Source organism: Staurois parvus, unplaced genomic scaffold (assembly GCF_062004578.1).
Source record: "Staurois parvus isolate SC_StPar_1 unplaced genomic scaffold, SC_StPar_1.0 ptg000394l, whole genome shotgun sequence".
Taxonomy (NCBI): domain Eukaryota; kingdom Metazoa; phylum Chordata; class Amphibia; order Anura; family Ranidae; genus Staurois; species Staurois parvus.
In genome coordinates, this window is record NW_028318190.1 from 8,558,211 (window position 1) to 8,577,390 (window position 19,180).

At 39.7% G+C, this 19,180-nt stretch overlaps 1 protein-coding gene across 1 annotated transcript in view; it reads right to left on the reverse strand.

Moving 5' to 3' along the window:
* Nucleotides 1-287: 287 nt before the first annotated feature.
* Nucleotides 288-19,180, reverse strand: part of RPA2 (replication protein A2) — a 33,839-nt gene continuing 14,946 nt past the window's right edge. Inside the window, exons 3-9 of the mRNA XM_089686320.1 lie at nucleotides 17,484-17,585; nucleotides 8,620-8,733; nucleotides 6,849-6,923; nucleotides 5,273-5,380; nucleotides 4,057-4,179; nucleotides 3,788-3,882; nucleotides 288-1,137 (exon numbers count right to left, since the gene is read on the reverse strand). Coding sequence (XP_089542446.1) covers nucleotides 1,053-1,137; nucleotides 3,788-3,882; nucleotides 4,057-4,179; nucleotides 5,273-5,380; nucleotides 6,849-6,923; nucleotides 8,620-8,733; nucleotides 17,484-17,585 — 702 coding nt within the window. The 3' untranslated portion in view covers nucleotides 288-1,052. The remainder of the gene's footprint in view (nucleotides 1,138-3,787; nucleotides 3,883-4,056; nucleotides 4,180-5,272; nucleotides 5,381-6,848; nucleotides 6,924-8,619; nucleotides 8,734-17,483; nucleotides 17,586-19,180) is intronic.

Here is a 19,180-nt window from a genome sequence, read left to right on the forward strand (position 1 = left end):
TTCTGGTTATCTGCCTCAGGAGTGAACCATACACACAAGCACTATTGTAGCATCTACTATGTAAAGCACACCTCCAAACTCTTGTCCTTCCTGGTCTAGAATTAAAAAGCTCAACCCTGCTCTAGTGTATCACAATGTCCTCACAAAGAAGGGCACACACTAATGATGTCAATCCTCTAGAATACATTTATTCAGGATGCTTGCTGGAAGTTCCTGTATGTAGCCAGGTTCCTCTGACACTTTTCACCTGGATGGTGCAGTTTCAAATAAAATAAAAACCATGAACAAACAGAAAATCCTCATTTATTCATATCATCCATATAATTTACGTTTTATTTACACATTTTAAAGTCGGTAATGTTCAACTGAAACTACACAATATTAAAATAAAGAAAAAAAATAAATCCTTGTGTCCCAGTACAAAACAACTATGAGTACTATCCTTATGAATACAAATCTGTACACAAAAGAAAACATATTAGAGAACTAGAGACATTAAAAGGTGGTTGCAAATCTAAATGGAAAATGCGGCTTTCCATAGCATTTCAAGAGTTACCCACACAATACCAGTATGGCTGCCTGCATAAGGCTCCCAGTTAAACTTTAAGAAACAGTTTAACTGGATCCACAATATAACCATTATAAGGAAGACTATTAATCATGGTGAGCAGCTTGTAAATAGCTGTTCTTACTGTGAATAATGGCATCCACTCCACTCAGTCAGCTCATATACAAGTCTTATACCTAACATCTAAAAAGTGGGGCCAAGTTATATTATCCTTTTATGTTGCTACAGGCGCCAGTACTGGCAGAGCAAAAATATTTTTTCCACTTAAAACTGAACTGGTAGCTTAGCGTGCAAATGGACCATTTCCTTCCCAGGTTTTATATGTAATCATATATGTATCTTTTAGTAATAAAAGTAGTGAACAACATACTATGCATAGCTGGCTAAAAGCAAACCAAATGCCAGCAGTCGTAGTCTGTTCTCACAATCAACCAAAACTTCTCTAAAGTCACTATTCGTCCTCTCTTGGTTCCCATTCGAAGTATTAATCACCGTCTGTTGACTTATAATGGTCATCATCTACAGTGGAATAAATATGACCTTCATTGCTGAGGAACTCCAAAGCTTGTCTTAAACGAAAAAAAAAAAAAAGAAAAAAAGAAATATTAGGTGTTAATAAACAGCAGAGACAAGATGTACATTGGTCGGATGGACATTGAAGAGCATCTCAGGGAACAAGAGCCACTAGTAAATTGCTAATGTGGTAAAGCAATCAATGCTATACTGCTAAAGTAAAAAAAAAAAAACCTCTCAAAAGGGGCAAGTTTCACTTTTAAAGACCGGCAGATAAAAAAAAAAAATAGACATTACCAATAAAAGACATGAATGGTAAAGCAGTATTGTTCTTGAATTTTGCTGCGTTAAGAGCGTTTTTACAGCTAAAAACTCCTCTAGAAACCCACTAGTTCTGGGGTTTTTCCAGCAAAAAAACGCTGACACCATGGACTGCATGGACACATAGAATAACATGCTGGGGAGTTTACTGGCTGTAGAAAAAAATGCCAGAAGCCAAAATAAAAAAAAAAGCAGCTATAAAAACAACCAGTGTGCACGAGGACTAAGTGAACAATCTGAAATTAGAAGCAGATTGGTTACTATGCACAGCTGCACCAGATTCTGTGTGCACTAGTTTTAGTAAATATCCCCCAATGTATCCAAACATTTCTTCTCATGCCATAACAAAACCACCAGCACAGTATTGTGTGAGTGAAATGTTTCTTTTTTTTTAATAAAAGGATTTTAAAATTTATAGTGAACACTAGCAATTTGTTTCCTCTGACATACTGAGTATTTAGAAGACTGATATCGAGGAAGCAGCGATTTAAGGAGGATATCGATTTATAGGAAACCTTTCCCCAGCTGAAAGGAGTATGCCATTAATAAGCCTTTTATAATCTTATAATCAAGCTCTTAAACCAGCTAGACACAGACGGACCGATATTCGGCCAGTTCAGAAAGAACTGGCCAAAGTTTCAATCCATGTATGGGCAGGCTTGTTTTACTGCAATGACTAAGTCGATTGCTCAGTCAACTTTGGTACACCCAGCCTGTCAGGGGTTTTTCCCCCCCTCTTTCTTTCACTGCCGGCTCATCCTGTCTCTTGGGTGGGGCACCGATCTACTGTTGCATCCTAGCTTACAACAGGTATGGACAGCCACACCCTCAGGCTGCTGGTCTACAGTAAGACCTGGACACTTTGTTGGAGGTTTCATCCCACCCACAGCACTTCAAAGACTCCTGAGCTCCAGACTCTGGTCCAGGAATCACAAAAACCAGAACTGCTCAGAATTGACATTCTGGAGCCCCTCAACTGCGTTCTTAAGAACCCAGTGTTGCTTTCTCTGACATCTGTCACAATGGCAAAGCCTCACAATGCTCAGTGCAGTTCACGGAGCACACAGAATTTCTCACAATTGTGCTGGTGATGTTTTTTTTTGTCACTAGTATTTGATTCAGGTAACAGTTTTATTTCTATACATGTTTATTGGATATTGATGCATAGAAGATGGGATTTATTTATATTTGTTATTTTACCGTATTACAGGTTAGTATTGCTCATTTACTAATAGCATGGCACAGCTGCTATTACACCTTAGGTACCAGACACTCTTTACAACCTAGTACTCCAACCAGATAACATCCTGGCATGGAGAGGTTGATGAGGAGTCAAACCAAGCACGATCTTGAATTTGTCCATTTTCCTTTGGAACCATTTAGTGCCGGTTCATATATGTGGACTGGATGCGGTTTGATCTGCATCCAGTCCGCATGCTATGTGAAATAACATTGCTTCCTATGGTGCCTGTTCACATATGTCCAGTGCACTGGCAATGCAGATTCAGTGCGGTTTGAAAAAGAGTCCTGTACAATTTCTGAGCAGTGCCATCAGGTTCAGGTGCAGATTACAGGCTATTGACTTATATGGGAACCGATTCTAAACCACAAATGTGTGAACAGGATAAAATCGTGACCTAATCCTGTCTTGAACCTGATGTTAATGCTGACAGGAACCGCTAAACAACTACTGTCAATTGTACAAATGAAATAAAAGCTTGTGAGCTGCTATGCCACATACTTAGTGCCAATATGTGAATATTTACCCTATGTGAATATTAGCAGATTGCTTGCAACCATACACACTCACACAAATGTGTTAATATAAATATAAAATGTCAAAAACTGTGCAGTGCTCCACTTAAAGCTATAAATATATATGCAAATGTACAAAGTCTTCCAACACAACTATATCCAAGTGTTCGTATCACATTCGTGATTCTCTGCAATGTGGTATAACAACCCCTTCACTCCTCTATTTGTCCTCCTTATAATGATGGGCTCACATGTTTAGGTCCTAGCGTCCAATGCTCACCTCATTACCCACTTTGTAATACATTACAAATGTGGGAGTGCTGATGTAATAAAACACGTTTTCCAGCTGCATCAGTGAGCTTTCTGTGAATGCTCTGCCTCAGAGGTCACAGCATTCACAGACACAGAAAGCACTGCATGGCAGATACATGTCAGAACATACTCTAAGCTGAGGCTGTTTGTGACACACTGTTTCTTCAGGAATGTAATATTAAAATCACGGTTTCTTTTGGCAACAGAAAATTACATCTATGCTAGCAACAGAGGCATGTTTGACATTCATTTACAAATACCCAGATGCTGTATAGCTTTACAGAGTCTCATCTTTAGCACCATATTGCCCATACTTACTTGATAGTATTCACATTCATTCCATGCAGTCTTGCTTTTAGATCTTCAAAGCCCATGCCTTCACTTCCTTTACAGCTTCTTATTAGATTCAAAATCTTACACAAAAAAGAAAACATTTTTACATTTTAAGTCTAGCTCTACAACAGCCAAAACACAAACATGATTTATAAGGATTACCAAGTGAAATGTATTCAAATCGATTTTCACCAGAATACTTAACAGCAGACAGTAAGATTTATGAAAAAATATGAAGATGTGGGTTATCAAACCTGGCTCTGATGGGGTGTCAGTCCATTTGTATGCATATCATTTCCTCCAGAGAAGCTGCCGCCAGTATCCATGCCCACGCGACCAGGTGTACTGAGTGCTAAAGATGACCCACCGCCCCCAGGCTATGGGGAAAAAAAAATAAAAAAGTACTTTGCACTGTTCTGAACCTCGAATAACTAATTCTTTAATGTACAATAAAATGTCTTGTCACTCGATAACACTGTCACCAACATATGAAGAAGTCTCCCCAGCGGGGCCAGATAGCAATTAAAACCTTACAGGTGTTCAAACCTTTGATAGTGTGCCTAAACCTACGGTATGACAGACTTAGGGGGGATAGTTAACAGCTTTAGCTCCGATCCATAGCGGAAATACTGCTACAGGGCAGCAGCTGTGTGCAAAATCACGTATAAATACGTGATTTTGCATCTCCGGGTAGGGGACATGTGCCTTACCCACGTCACCATTTGAGGCCGCGGCGGTCAATCACCGGGTCTCGGCTGGTGATAACTCGCTGGCGCCCGGTGATTGCAGAGCAAAACAAAACCATAAACCAATAAATTTACAGGTATTGGGATTTTTTTTTTTTTTAGCAGTCATGTAGCAGAATACATTTTGGCCTAAATTTATGATGGAATTTGATTTAACTTTTTTTTTACTGGACATGTTGAATAGCAAAAAGTCAAAAACATTTTATTTCCCTCAAAATTGTCTTTTTTCAGTACCGAGAAGAAAAAAAAAAAAAAAAGAAAACGCACAGGCGATCAAAACCACCAAAAGAAATCTCTATTCGTGGAAAAAAAAAAAAAGACGTAAATTTCATTTTGGCGCAGCATTGCATGACCGCGCAATTGTCAGTTAAAGTAACGCAGCGCCGTAACGCAAAAAATGGCCTGGTCAGGAAGGGGGGGGGGGGGGTAAATCCTCTGGAGGGCAAGTGGTTATTGAGTACCAAAAGCCTAGGACAATTTTTGCCAGCGAGTCTGAACACAGCCTCCCCATCAGTAAAGATCACATAACCAAAGGCTTCCAGTCATGTAGTCAGCACTGAAGTGAGCCTGGACCAGTACTTTTTCCAGAAAAGGCAAGTCCAGCCCTATGATTCTTTACCAGGCACAGTTATACAGTTAACGTATCTAACATTTGCGCACTTTGGGGGGTATGGTGAGGTTGATTACCGAGAATGAAATAAGCCCAGATAAAACCTGAACTTACCTGAGTGTTGAGACTCATATGAGAATGAACAACTTCCAACATGTGTGACACAAACTCATTCATGTCTTCAACAGGAGCAATCTTAAAAGCAACTACACTCTTTTTATTCTACAAAACAGAAAAAATGAATCTTAAAATATAATCAATATCATAATGAAAAACGTTCATCAAATCAATGGTAAAAAGGCAGGTCTGTTCCTGTTTCCTGGGTGTTGACTCTGGCTCAGTATCTGGTTACTGGAAAGAAATTGAGAGAAATACTGAGAAAACTATGATGCCACAGTGGCCCTCTTTTTAAAATGTTAGTTGTCCAGCTACCTCTAGCAGTCACATATGTGCAGCAATTGAAATGTAAAATCAAAACTACATATCTATTCTGGTGACCTTTAGGGTCGATTCACACCAGGTGCGGTGGGACTGTGTTAAGCTGCTATTTCAACACAGTCCCACGGCAAGTGGTTCACACAGCTGTATTGCGGTGATAAAATACTGAAGGTAGTACTTTTTCAATGCAGCAATGTCCAAGGCTGACACAACCTAATGAATTGTCACTGTATGACATTTTAATAAAAATTAGTTTAGGGAGGGAAAAAATACAAATAAAAAGTGAACAGTGCGATTTGCTACGATCCCACTGTAGCACTGTAGTAACAGCGGTTAGTGTGAATTAGCCCTAAAGATCCAGAAAGCCATATGGTCAAGCATATCAGCCAGGCAAAAATCATTTTTTATTTAAAAAAATAAAAACACCACAAGTTTTTGTGGGAAAAATGTGCTTTTAATTTAAACACAGGAGTCTGCAAAGTATTGCACCCGTGATCAGTTAAATGCAGACACTTCCTACAGCTCTCTGTCCATACCTCTGTATGAGCTTTCAGTTACTGAGCTGCAGGAAGTGTCAATGGACTACCAGTGTGCTGCTCAGGTGGTGAGGGTTGGGGTGCACAACAACATGTGTAAATAGGAGTGTATCATGTAACATGATGTAAAGGTGGAGATTGTGTATAAAACCGACAGGCAGACTCCTGCCTGTCAGGTGGCCGCGCTGCCGCCCGATTGCTTCCCCTCCCCGTCAGCTCTCCTCTCTTTGCGACCCGAAAAGGTGATGTGTGTGACGTCACTTCCGGGTCACTGCTGTCACTTTCTTGGCTAGCACAGCCGAGAAGCAAAGTATTGCAATGCAGTTTGCAATGCAATACATTGAATGGAGACCAGAGGAGACATGCAGGGTCTTTTAGCCCCTGCATATCTCAAAGAGAACCTGTCACCCAAAAATCACCACATGTGATGGAAAAACACACACAAAAAAAAAAAAAAAAAAAACAGTAAAAAAAAAACCAAACTTTTTTTTTGGCAACAAGTTAAAAGTTACACCCAAGCACATAAAATTCCCCCCTCAAAATTTTTGAAGACCCTCACCCCCACGGACAAATGTAAATGCACACGGCTTGGCACCTACGCATGAAGAAGTTGATTGTGATACACGTTACAAAAAAAAAAAAAAAAAAAGAAATGCAAAAAATGACTGGCAGTGAAAGGGTTAATGCATATCCAAAATTATGCACAGCTAGATTACCTGAAAGGAACGAAGGTGACCTGATACTTTCACATAACTTCCAGGAGGCACAACTACATTTTCACAGCTTGCTTCCTGGAAGGAAGAAAAAAAAAAAAAAACACCACCACCCTGATATATTTGTAGAAAGACACAGTAGACTTAAAAAAGGAACAATGGTATAAGATATTGAGTAAGCAAAAGTATTTTGGGTAAAATGTCCTGCACAAAAAAAAAAAAAATACTAACTTTGTTTTACTCTCTAATGGGTAAATATGGCATCAGTAGATAATCTAAATAGGATGTTTTATGTTTAAAAAACAAAACAAAACACTAACACGGCCTTTTGGGCCAGAAATGTATGCGTTTTAATAATGTGGTAATGTTGCCACACAAAGTGAGACAGCCACTTTGATTTTTGTATTTTCAAAGCCCCATAGGCATAGCTCCATATAACTGACAACAATCCATCTCTTTGCTTTAACCCCTTCTGTAGTAAACCAAATTAAGCACTGTGGCTAACAGTATATGCAGGTATGGAAAGTGCAAAAATGCAGAACCCAGTGCCCAAAAGGTCACATTTCATCAGGCTAGCCCCACAATCATCCAGTCAAGCATCATCCGGGGTACAGCCTCCAATGCTACTGCTGGGGACAAGCCGATCCAGACAGCTCCATATAGAGATAAGCTATAGCAGCTTGAACAGGAATCCTGACTGAAGAAACAAAATATCCAGCAAAATGTTTGTTTTGAGACCCGAGACACTAGCAAAAAAAATAAGACATGCTTGGAGTAAGAGGGGGCATATCAAGCTGGCCACAATTGTTTTATTTGCCAGGGTAAAAATGTTCCTGTAGGCAGCAATAAAACCCAACAATCAGTAAGAACCAGTGCACTCCTTTTAGACATAGACCTTAGTAAAATCAGGTGCTAAGGTGAGCTGATGGGTGGCACCATCAAAAACATAGCCCACAAGTTTAGAAATGTACACCAGCACAATGTTGTAGCAAAACAGTAACTAAACCTTATTTACCAGCAAATGTGTACATCACTTTGGGGCCACTGAGGAGCCCTCTCTCAAGCAGCAGTGGATCAACTGAATTTTTGCACTTATTGTAAAGTTATAATGTAATGCTTTTAATGGTATATTTATGAAGCAAATTAAAGCATATGTAAACCCTTACAATTCATTTTTAGCTTTTATATCACAAAGTACACTAAGACCACTATATTTCAATATCTTGCCATTAAAGCGTGCCATAAGAAATTCATGAAATTAGCTATTACAGAGAACTGCTGACAGATGGCTGCTATCAACAAATGTAAAATCAGCCAAACTGGACAATGGATCTCTTGACAATGTTAACTTTTATGGAAACATGGAAGATGGTACTGCTGAATGTGCAGGGACTGTTTCTCTAGCTATTGAAGCCAGTGTATCAGCCACTTTGAACAAGTGTGTAGACTGTAAAGGTCTCCACTGCCCATGGTATCTAGGTCAGGTATTCACTAAGCATTGAAGCCATGAAGACAGCACCAGGGCCTTCATGGGGTAAGCAGAGATATCCCATTTTCCTAAACTCACAGGTTCCCTATAAAAGGGAACATTTCTTTGTTTTCCTATGTACAACCTTTCCATAGTTCATTGCTACACCAGCTGCAAGATCTGTCATTTTATTGAAATAGAAAGATCTATATTTGTAAGGCCAAACGCACACTAAAAAAAAAAAAAAAAAAAAAAAAAAACACCCATCATATACCGAGTGTATATACTTTTTAATCTAATTCTTACATCAGTATCCACCCATTGTCTGACATCCATCGGAGCTGCAGTCATGTCATCTACTTTATACAAGATGTTTGTTGGTGCTTTTTCTGCATGTCTCACTATGCCAACTATCGTAACCTGAAAAAAAAAAAAAAAACCTGTAAGACATCTGAGGAAAAAAAAAACAAAAAACACTAGAAACAATAAACTTTGTTACTTTGACAGAAACCTACAGGTTTGGCAAAAGCACCTTCATTTTCTACCTAGTCCCAAAGGTTAGGCTGAAATATCAGGTAGGTGTTTTACTGCAGAGGAGGCATATTAGGTCTCACCTGCAGTAAATTTTAACCTGCCTGCACAGCTGTGTACTTTCTCAGCATGCCTTGGTGCAAAGATGAATTAACTCCCTTTTACATGTACGGGAGTTACACCATCCTAGGCTTGCATTTTCACAATGAGCTACAAGAAACCTCACAAAAAACTCCCAACAATGCCCCTAGCAGGGTCCCACAATAGAAAATATTAATACACACAACATTAGAAAAATATTCAAGTAATAGGACCATACACTCCCATGTAAAAATGCAAGTATGCATGTATAAGAAACAAGTTTCAGTAGTCTGCATCTAGAGAGGCTAAAGTGTGAGGACTGGAGATTCAGCTGCCCACAGTTTATGAAACAATTTAGGTTTTTTTTCTTATTATTTTCAAAAGCAAGTCTATATAAAAAGGAAGTGAGTCATTAATAGGTTTAAGCCATTGGGGCAATGCAGGTAAGAGTGACCCCCTTCCAGGACACTAAAATTACCTTTTTAGCATTAAAGTACAAAATACGCAGTAGTTTCGCATATTAAGAAAGGGAAAAGTACAATAGGAAGACCCAATGCAGAGGAGAGAAAGAAGTCCACTTCCTTCCAAAACCCCTGAACCATGGGACAGAACCAAAAGTAATGGAGGAAATCAGCCAACTGAGCCCCTAAAACAGGTAGCTTCTGGGTGTAAACTTTTTGAGCTGAATAATTCTATCTTTTGAAGAAATAACAAGAGGGATTGTAAGTGTCTTTAAATTCAGACCAACCAGATTCAGTAAATGAGATGTCCAATGAAGCCCATTTAGCTTGAGCAGTGGCAAACCTGGTGTTATAACCAGTCATGAGAGTAGTAATTAGAGACTAGCTTAGTAGAGTCAGACAGGCGTAGCATTTTTCCAGAGTCATATATATATTAGATGACAGTATTTAATCCTGTAGGACGGTCATCATTGTGGCTCTGGTATAGAGCCAGTTTAACCTAAAGTGGGATAATACCAAAGGGGGTTATTAGGTGACTTTCTACCAAGGGTCCTGAGTGATATGAGTTACAACCATTTGAAATAAAGAAAGTGCAGTATTAAGTATTGTGGTCCCTGGGTAAGAAAGTACCTTACCCCGATAGATTATATGTAGGGTTTTCATTGAAGAGGCAATAGCCGCTTCTGTAGTGGTACAAGGATTATTTGGAACAGGGTATAATGAGTCATGAATATGTACCAATTGAAATGCCACATAATATAGACAGAAGTACCCTGTCATCTTAGTTTTAACCTGTGCTATAGTCGCAACTCCAAATTTCTAGCCAAGGTTTGTTTGGTGGCTGGACATCAGTTTAAATTGGTTGGCAGTGCACCGATTGGATTTCAAATTAAGCAGTGCCTCATGTGCGATGTTGGTGTTACTTGCAGGGCAGCTCAAAATGGCTGCCCTATGTGTGAGGGGGCACACAAAAGAAATGCCTGACCTTTTTAAAAATGGTGCCGCATCAAACTGCATGGTACTTTGTTACCATGTGTTCTGGCATGTATTTTTAAAAAGCAGTGGTATTGTCATGTGTCTGTAAAAGGGATGTGCCGCAGGAAAATGCATGACTAATCTGCAGATCACAAATGTGAAAATCAGACTTAGCTGGAGTTCAGCTTTTGTTTGTCAATTCCATCTAACACTTTATAAGCAGTTTCAGCAATAGTTTTTTTCTTTATGGTACAAAGGTTTTACCTAAATGAATAATACACTGCAATATATTACATTTTTGTTTTTGGTTAATACTGCTTTAAGTGATCCAGGGCTGGAGACATCACTGGTAAAAGCACCAGGCTGACCCTCTAGTTTCACAGCGGGGCATGCTGCAACAATCAAAGACAAAATGGTCTTTCAATTTGGAAGAGAGCAGTAAGCTATTCTCAGATTAAGCTCATCACTCAAAAACTGGAGTGACTCAGAAAAAAGGCCCTTTTACAAGAGTGTTCGTTCTGGATCTGTCAGTTTTTTAGACGGATCCAGACTAAACCACAATGTATGTCTAAAGGCGGAAAGATGTAAACAGATGGATGTCTATATCCTTTTGCATCTCCAGTCCATTAACCGCTTCCCGCCCGCCATGAACTGCGGCAACCGCTCTGGCTGTACTAACACCAGGGTGTGCCGCCTCGCGACTGCTGTGTCCAGCGGACACAGCCGAATGAAGATCCCGTTGATCATGAGATAGCTATGTGATCACATGATCACAATGTAAGCAACCCGTTGGTCCAGGGAGAGAGGAGAGAACACGGCACCAAGTAAGAGCACTACATTTTACACACACACTAGATTAGCACATTTACCCTTTGATCACCCCATCACCCAGCCAGTGCCATTAGTACAGTGTCAGTATATAGAATTTTTCACTGATCGCTGTATTCCTGCCACTAGCGAGATCAGATAGCGCCAGGGTCAGTAAGCGCCCCTCCCAGCCAGGGTCAGCTAGCGTTAAATTGCCTGCACACAACACACTCACACTATAGGTCGCTGATCACTGCCATTACTAGCATAGCGTTTGTATGGATCAAGATATTGATCATGTACAGAACTATATCAGTGTCTCCTTTGTATAGTGTCTCCAAAAACGCAGAGTTAACAGTATCGGCCCCGTTTGCTGTCACCACTAGCCTTTAGCCCCTCCTCTGTTTTTCACAGAAGATTTGTATCAATTGATTGTGGGCCAAGGCAATTTATACACACAATACATGGCCACCCACCCAAATTCAGCTCTTGACAGACAATCCGCATGGAAACCTATCACGGTTTCTGAATTTAAAACTCTTTTGGGCCCAACCCTCAACATGAGCATTACAAAAAAAGAATGAATTGCGGTCATATTGATCCACAGAGCCAATTCATTGTATGCCTGTGTTCTCTGCTGTTACATATATGTCCAACATGGACCAGCACTGTACTGGTATGTCACTGGACTGAGTGGTTATACCGGGATGATGACTGCAACTACAGACATCATTCTGGTACCATTTTTTTCAGCTGGCGGCCAGCTTTCATGTAAAAGCAATCCTAGTGGCCAATTCGCTGCTGAATTGTTTTTACGAGCAGTGGGAAGGAACATTCCCCCCCCCCCCCCTCTCCCTCTTGCTGCCTTCCACAGTTTTCTTGGGCTCTCCTGTCCCACAGTGGAATCCGAGAATGCAGCCGGCAGTTCCGCTGGCTGACCATAGAGCTGGACCAGAATGGCTCCAATCATCTCTATAGTCTAAGAAATCGGAAGCTACAAGCATTTCATCACTTCAGTTTCGCAGGATTTAAACAGAGCCATTTGTAAGTTGGGAAAGCATCTGATCACACCGATCTTGTTGATATTAGATAATGTAAGGGCAGAGGAGAAATCTATAGTCTGACAGACACCAGATTTCTAAAAAAAAAAAGAATATATAAAACAATGCCCATTGAAGTTATAGGGGATATCTGCATTCCCTGTGATAGCATTAAAAGTGATCGAAAAACAAAAAATAAAAAAATTTAAAAAAGTGCAAGCGTTGACCCCGTGGCAGTATGTAAACAGCGGTTACACCATGCATGTGAGGTATTTCCGCGAATGACACATCGAAGGCAGTAATTTTAGCACTAGACCTCCTCTGTAAATCTAAATTGGTGCCCTGTAAAGGTTTTTAAAGCATCGCCTATCGATAATAAAAATGTTTATACTTTTTGGCCATTGCATGGGCATGCGCAATTTTAAAGCATATCATGTTTGGCAGCTATTTACTCAGCGTAACATCATATTTTATAATTTATCAAACAATTGGCTATATATTGCGTTTTTTGTGGGTTAAAATTCTTAAAGTGTTTTTCCCAACAGATCTGCGTTTGAAAAATCGCTGCGCAAATACTGTGCAATGTTTAAAAATTCAACACCCACCATTTTATTCTCTAGGGACTCTGCTTTAAAAAAAATACATGTTTGGAGGTTCAAAGTAATTTTCTAGCACTAATTTTCATGTGAACAAAAAGTGTCAGAAAAGGCTTGGTCTTCAAGAGCGGGTGATGTGTGGCCTAAGCTTCTAATGTTGGCCCTAAAATGCCAGGATAGAAGCAGCCCATCCAAATGACCCCTTTTTGGAAAGTAGACACTCCAAGGTATTTGCTAAGAGGCATGGTGAGTGTTTTGCAGATATCATTTGTTGCCACATTTTTGGAAAACGAAGAAAACAAAAAATGTTTTTTCAAAACCCTGTGACAAAAATGACATCTGTAAAATAATCACCATGCCTCTATGTACTGCCCTGGCATTTTAGCACCTCAAGAAATGTGATAGGCAGGCAAAGTAAAAGCTAGATAAATTCTAATATATATACACACCATAGTTTGTAGACACTATAACTTACACACAAACAAATATACACGTATAGAGATTTTTTTTTTTTTTTTTTTTTACCAAAGAACACATTTAAGCCCAAATTTATGACTAACTTTTGAGTTTATTGGATATATTTTATAACCAAAAGTGAAAAATATAGGTTTTTATTTATAGCGCAAAAAATAAAAACCGCAGAGGTGATCAAATACCACCAAAAGAAAGCTCTATTTGTGTGAAAAAAGGGACAAGTTTAGTTTGGGTACAGCATTGCCCGACCACGCAATTACCAGTTGAAAATGCAGTGCCGAACAGCAAAAAATGGCCTGGTCAAGAAGGGGGGGGGGGGGGGGGGGTAAATCCTCTGAAGGCCACATAAAATAAATCAATATGTTTGCATCCTTTTATGTTTTTCTATTGCGTACATTGCAGGAAAAAAAGCAGCGCTGCCGCTGACTGCTTTCACACAGTGCCAGCCTCTCCGTGCCCCGGGCGTGAGGTTTCCCGGGCTCAGTTTGCCCATCTGCGGGCCCGGCTCGCCATCGGCTAGAGAGAGAAGAGCGGACAAGTCCACTCCACTCCCCTTCTTGTACTGACCCGGAGGTGATGTTACGATGTCACTTCCGGTTCCCCGTTGGAGAGATTAATGCAATTCCCGGGAATGAATGTAATATGGCGCAGGTCCACATTACATTCAGTGGAGCAGAGGGGAGACATGCAGGGTCTTTTAGACCTTGGATGTCTCAAAGAATCTGTCACCAAAAATCATCACATTCCCCTATGTGATAAAAAAAAGTTGTGTTTTTTTTTCTGTTTTGTTTTATTGTAAAAAATGAAAAGTTACACCCAAGCACATACCACCCCCCCCCCCCCAAAAAAAAATACTGAGGCCCTCACATATACGCACGTACAAAGGTAAAAAGCACACGCTGGAGCGCCTACGCACGAAACCGTCAATTGCAATACATGTCACATATCCGCACATGCCAGAATGAGAGCAATAATTCTAGCACCAGACCTCCTCCGTAACACTAAACTTGTGACCTATAAAAAGCTTTAAAAGCGTCGACCTATAGAAAATAGGGGACTGAAGTTCGTCGCCATTTCACGAGCGCGCACAAATTTAAGGTTTGACAAACTGGATACCTATTTACTCGCTGCAACCTCATCTTTTATATTTTACAAAAAAAATAGGGTAATTTATTAATTTTTTGTGTCCAAAAATTAACTTACTGTATTTCTTACTAACATTTTACGGTAAAATCATGTGACATAAAAAATTGGAACTACCACTGTTTTATTCTCTAGGGTCTCTGCTTTCAGAAAATAGATCATGTTTGGGGGTTTTGTGTAATCTTCAGGCCTAAAATTATTTTTTAAACGTGTGCAAGAAAATGCAAAAACGGCTCTGGCAGCAAAAGGGATAAAGTATAAGCCCTGACCCACTATTTCCTGATGAGCAGCCAATCATTGTTCATCACACTGCAAGGTCTCTGCCCTCCCTGCTAGTCCCTGGGTGCTGTGCTGGAGAGAGGAGGAGATAAACAGCACAATGGTAAAAATATTACACGTTTAAATCGCCATAAAGCCTCTTTTGTTTTTAAAAGCCCCAGATATTTCTAAAATCACCTCCGATTTAAATACGATTTTAGTTAAAATTTTTTTTTTTTTTTTTTTATTAGGACAAGTAGATTGTCATGAGGGTCAAGTAGATTGGGGCCTCGATTTAGTCCCTGGACAAGTAGTTTTTTCAAAAATCTCTACACCCCTGTAAAATAAATTGAGCCTGCTTGCTGGCCAGACAGTTGTTATCCAGAAATGACATGGTGCTCAAACTTATGCCCATTTTTTTTTTTTTTTTTTTTTTTTTAACATTTACAATGTTGTGGATAATTTATATTTAATCTGGTTTACTGCAGGGGTTAGGATAACTTGCTGTTACTTAAAAAGTCAACAAATCATGTAAGCGTTGCTATAGAGAACATAAGAAGCTTGAGTGTATATGGGCACTTTGACAAATTTCTATACCACGAGGATCAAAGCTGTTGCACAAGGATAAGGAGCTTGCAATGTGACCAATTTATAAATATATGGAGCTGAAAATAACGCTTTAAATACATCCATCCAAAGAGTCCCTTTCTTTTGCAGGGGCGGAAAGTGCAAGAATCGCTACAAGGACAAACATTTTTCAAATATATATTGGGGCACAAAGATCTGAAAAGGATCTAATAGTACACATCATTCTTGGTAAACTTCAGAGATGGCAGAATGTCTATGTACGAGTGTGCAGGAGTGTGAACAAACTCTCATGGACTGGACCACTTGACCAAAAATTAAGAAACTTTCAACTGTATGAGATTTTCCAGTGATACTGTTTGCAATAAATATCAATTCCAAAGCTCTTGTAAAAACCCAATTATTTAGCACTATAATTGTCAATCTGCAGCAGAAGTGCAGTGGTGGTACTGTCTGGGCAAGGCCTCTTTCACATGGGTGATCATTTTTACCAACCTCTGAAACTCAGTCCACCTTGGATCACTTTTTAGAGGGCAGCAGCTTCAAGGAGGTGAACCTACCATTTTCAGACTTTTTTTTTTCAGTCAAACAGGGATTTTGTGTTGAAAGATTGCTAGTGGTTGCAGGGTAGCCCCACTGACTTCAATGTGTGAGTATGACAATAAAATACAGCAAAAAAATGCAGCGCTTGAGTGTATAGTAAGGAGAATTAACATATGTACAACAGACTTGGAATACATTAAAAGTATGACATGCACCAGGTTTAACGTACATAAATTAATGTAAACAGCGGTCGGGTGAGTAATAAAGATTCATCCAACCAATCGAAGTGCATATAGTGATAGGGATGTTAGAGTCATTAGATCTGGGGGTACATCCAAGTGCCAATCAAATCCGTGACTTCTGTGATAGAATAGCTGTAAAAAGCACTAACCAGATAGCGCAAGTAAAAGCGCATTGGAGTATAATGACCTACTCCTGGTCACAGCCAAATGGTCATCAGTGTAGAGCCCTCAGGAACACCTGTGCACCACTCTTGCCGTCTCCTACCACCAGGGGGAGTGCGCCTCTTTACAGTAACACGAATTTGCCTTATATCCTCTATCGCCAGGGGTGGTGTGCTTTCATATCAGGAGATCACATGGTAATGTCCAAAGAAGTTGATTCACAGAATCCAAAAAGATGGCAGACAGTCAGATGCATGAACCAAGTAGGTAACAAGTGGTATGAGAGGTAACCTTATCTCTAACGCGTTTCGTGGCAAGAGCACATTTCCCTTTGATAAAGTGCTCTTGCCACGAAACGCGTTAGAGATAAGGTTACCTCTCATACCACTTGTTACCTACTTGGTTCATGCATCTGACTGTCGGCCATCTTTTTGGATTCTGTGAAGCAACTTCTTTGGACATTACCATGTGATCTCCTGATATGAAAGCACACCACCCCTGGCGATAGAGGATATAAGGCAAATTCGTGTTACTGTAAAGAGGCGCACTCCCCCTGGTGGTAGGAGACGGCAAGAGTGGTGCACAGGTGTTCCTGAGGGCTCTACACTGATGACCATTTGGCTGTGACCAGGAGTAGGTCATTATACTCCAATGCGCTTTTACTTGCGCTATCTGGTTAGTGCTTTTTACAGCTATTCTCCTATCACAGAAGTCACGGATTTGATTGGCACTTGGATGTACCCCCAGATCTAATGACTCTAACATCCCTATCACTATATGCACTTAAATTGGTTGGATGAATCTTTATTACTCACCCGACCACTGTTTACATTAATTTATGTACGTTAAACCTGGTGCATGTCATACTTTTAATGTATTCTAAGTCTGTTGTACATATGTTAATTCTCCTTACTATACACTCAAGCGCTGCATTTTTTGCTGTATTTTATTTTCTATGAAGAGGTTATACGAGGTTTACCTTAAAGCTAGCAGCTTGAATCTGTAAGATCCAGCGCTCGTTTTAACCCTATTTACCGCATGTGAGTATGACAGGCAGAGCTACCTATTATACTCAGCATCTAGAGTTAAATTTGCTGTGGCATGTGCACAATCCCATCTGGCTGCCATGTCCACTTGTTGCAGAGTGGAGAAAATGCAAATTCCCTACCAGTTTTCCTCCTCTGTGGCCACGGTGTGAAAGGATTAGACATTAATGACATATTCAGATTAATATTTTACATATCCTCATTTGCCACCTTTCCTTATACACACCTGCGAAAGTTCCACCTCTCCTATCTTAAAGAGTTCATCGCTTTGGGTGGCAGACAGCAACTGGGAAACTGTACAGGGAACAATTTGCTGCGTTCTGGACCTCTGAAATAAAAAAAACAGCATGCTGGTGAGCAAGTTGTGAATCCACAAAGCGTACAATTATTACAAAAATACCCACTTAACAGTATAGCATAGAATGTACTCTGATAAGGCAGAAGAGCCCTCCTTAAAAGTGAATGCATGGTATTTATTGTTTCTTTTATATTACAATTAGGACTAAACTACGCAATTTTAATTTTTCGAGATGTACTGTGATAGATATAGATATATATATGTATGCATGTGTAGATTTTATCAGCATTTGACTGTTCCATATCCAGATGCTGTCCAGAGCCTTTTTCCATCATCAGAAATGCATGCAAAGTGTTTTCCATGCATTCAAATGGACCTCGTACACAAGCGCAGTCAGTTCCAGGTTTTGTGCGAAGGAAAAAAATGGTAGAACGTGCTGCATTATGCTCATAATGGGATTCAGAGTGAATACAACCAGAAAAGACAGGTGATCACTGCTCTCTGCTTCTGCTCTCTCTATTCCTCTCAAAATGTCTGAAATAGTTAATTTTTTACTGTTTTTCAGCATATTCTGGGTATTTTGTAAGGTCTCCTGAGGTGATCTTTAAAAAACGCTTCTAAACGCAAACACTCAAACGCGGTATGCAAACACGGCTAAACAGATGTTTTTTAACCTACGTTTTCCAGCAGTCAGTTTCCATCGTTCAGAAGTGTTTTATAAGCATCCCGTGTACATGGAGCCTTTAGTCAGTGTTACTGTCAAGTTAAAGCATGCTGTAACTAATGCTGTTAAACTCCAGACATTTAAAGCATATCTAAACCCAAAAACAAAAAAAACTTATATTGCAACTTACCAGTTCTTAGATGATGTGCAATACATTTCTTTTTTGGCTGTTCCTTTATTTTCACCTGTTGATCCTGCCAAGCTGTCTGGCAAAATGGCAGTTTGACTGAGACAAAACATTTAACACCGACAGGGGTGCTTAAAATTATCAGCTTTTGTTATTACCTTTATCCCAAAATTGAAAAAAAAAAAAAAAACGGTACCTTTAAATTCTTAAAAAATGTTAGTGAGAGTTAGGCTTTGTTAGTCACCTATTTAAAAGTATATCTAAAGCTATCCTTTCCACAGGTGTACATTCAAAATAGATACAGCCGAGGAGTGAGTGTAACTTCCCTAAGACAAGAAGTGTGCTGCTGGCAAGTCACCACATGCAAAAAGGAAAAAAAGGGGGGGACCAAGGGCCCATTCACAACAACACCACACATCAAAATTGTGGTTTTGAATGCACATTTGCATGCAGTTGGTGCACGATTTTATGCACGTTTAAATGCAGTTGCTGCTTGTTTTTCCCTGCAGTTTTGTCCTTTGAGGTTACTTTGGTCCTCCTTTGGGCTTTTATGTACAATGTGATGTGTTGTGATGCATTTGCACACATTTTGTGCATGTTTGATGTGGAAAAATGCAGCATGTTGTATTTTATTTTACTGCACTACAATGGTGTGAACTATGCTCATAGGATAACCTATATTGGACTGTCTATGCAGTATGAATACAGTCAAAAATGTATCCAACTACATCTGGTGTGAGTAAGCTCTAAAGAAAAATGAATACAGCTGACATC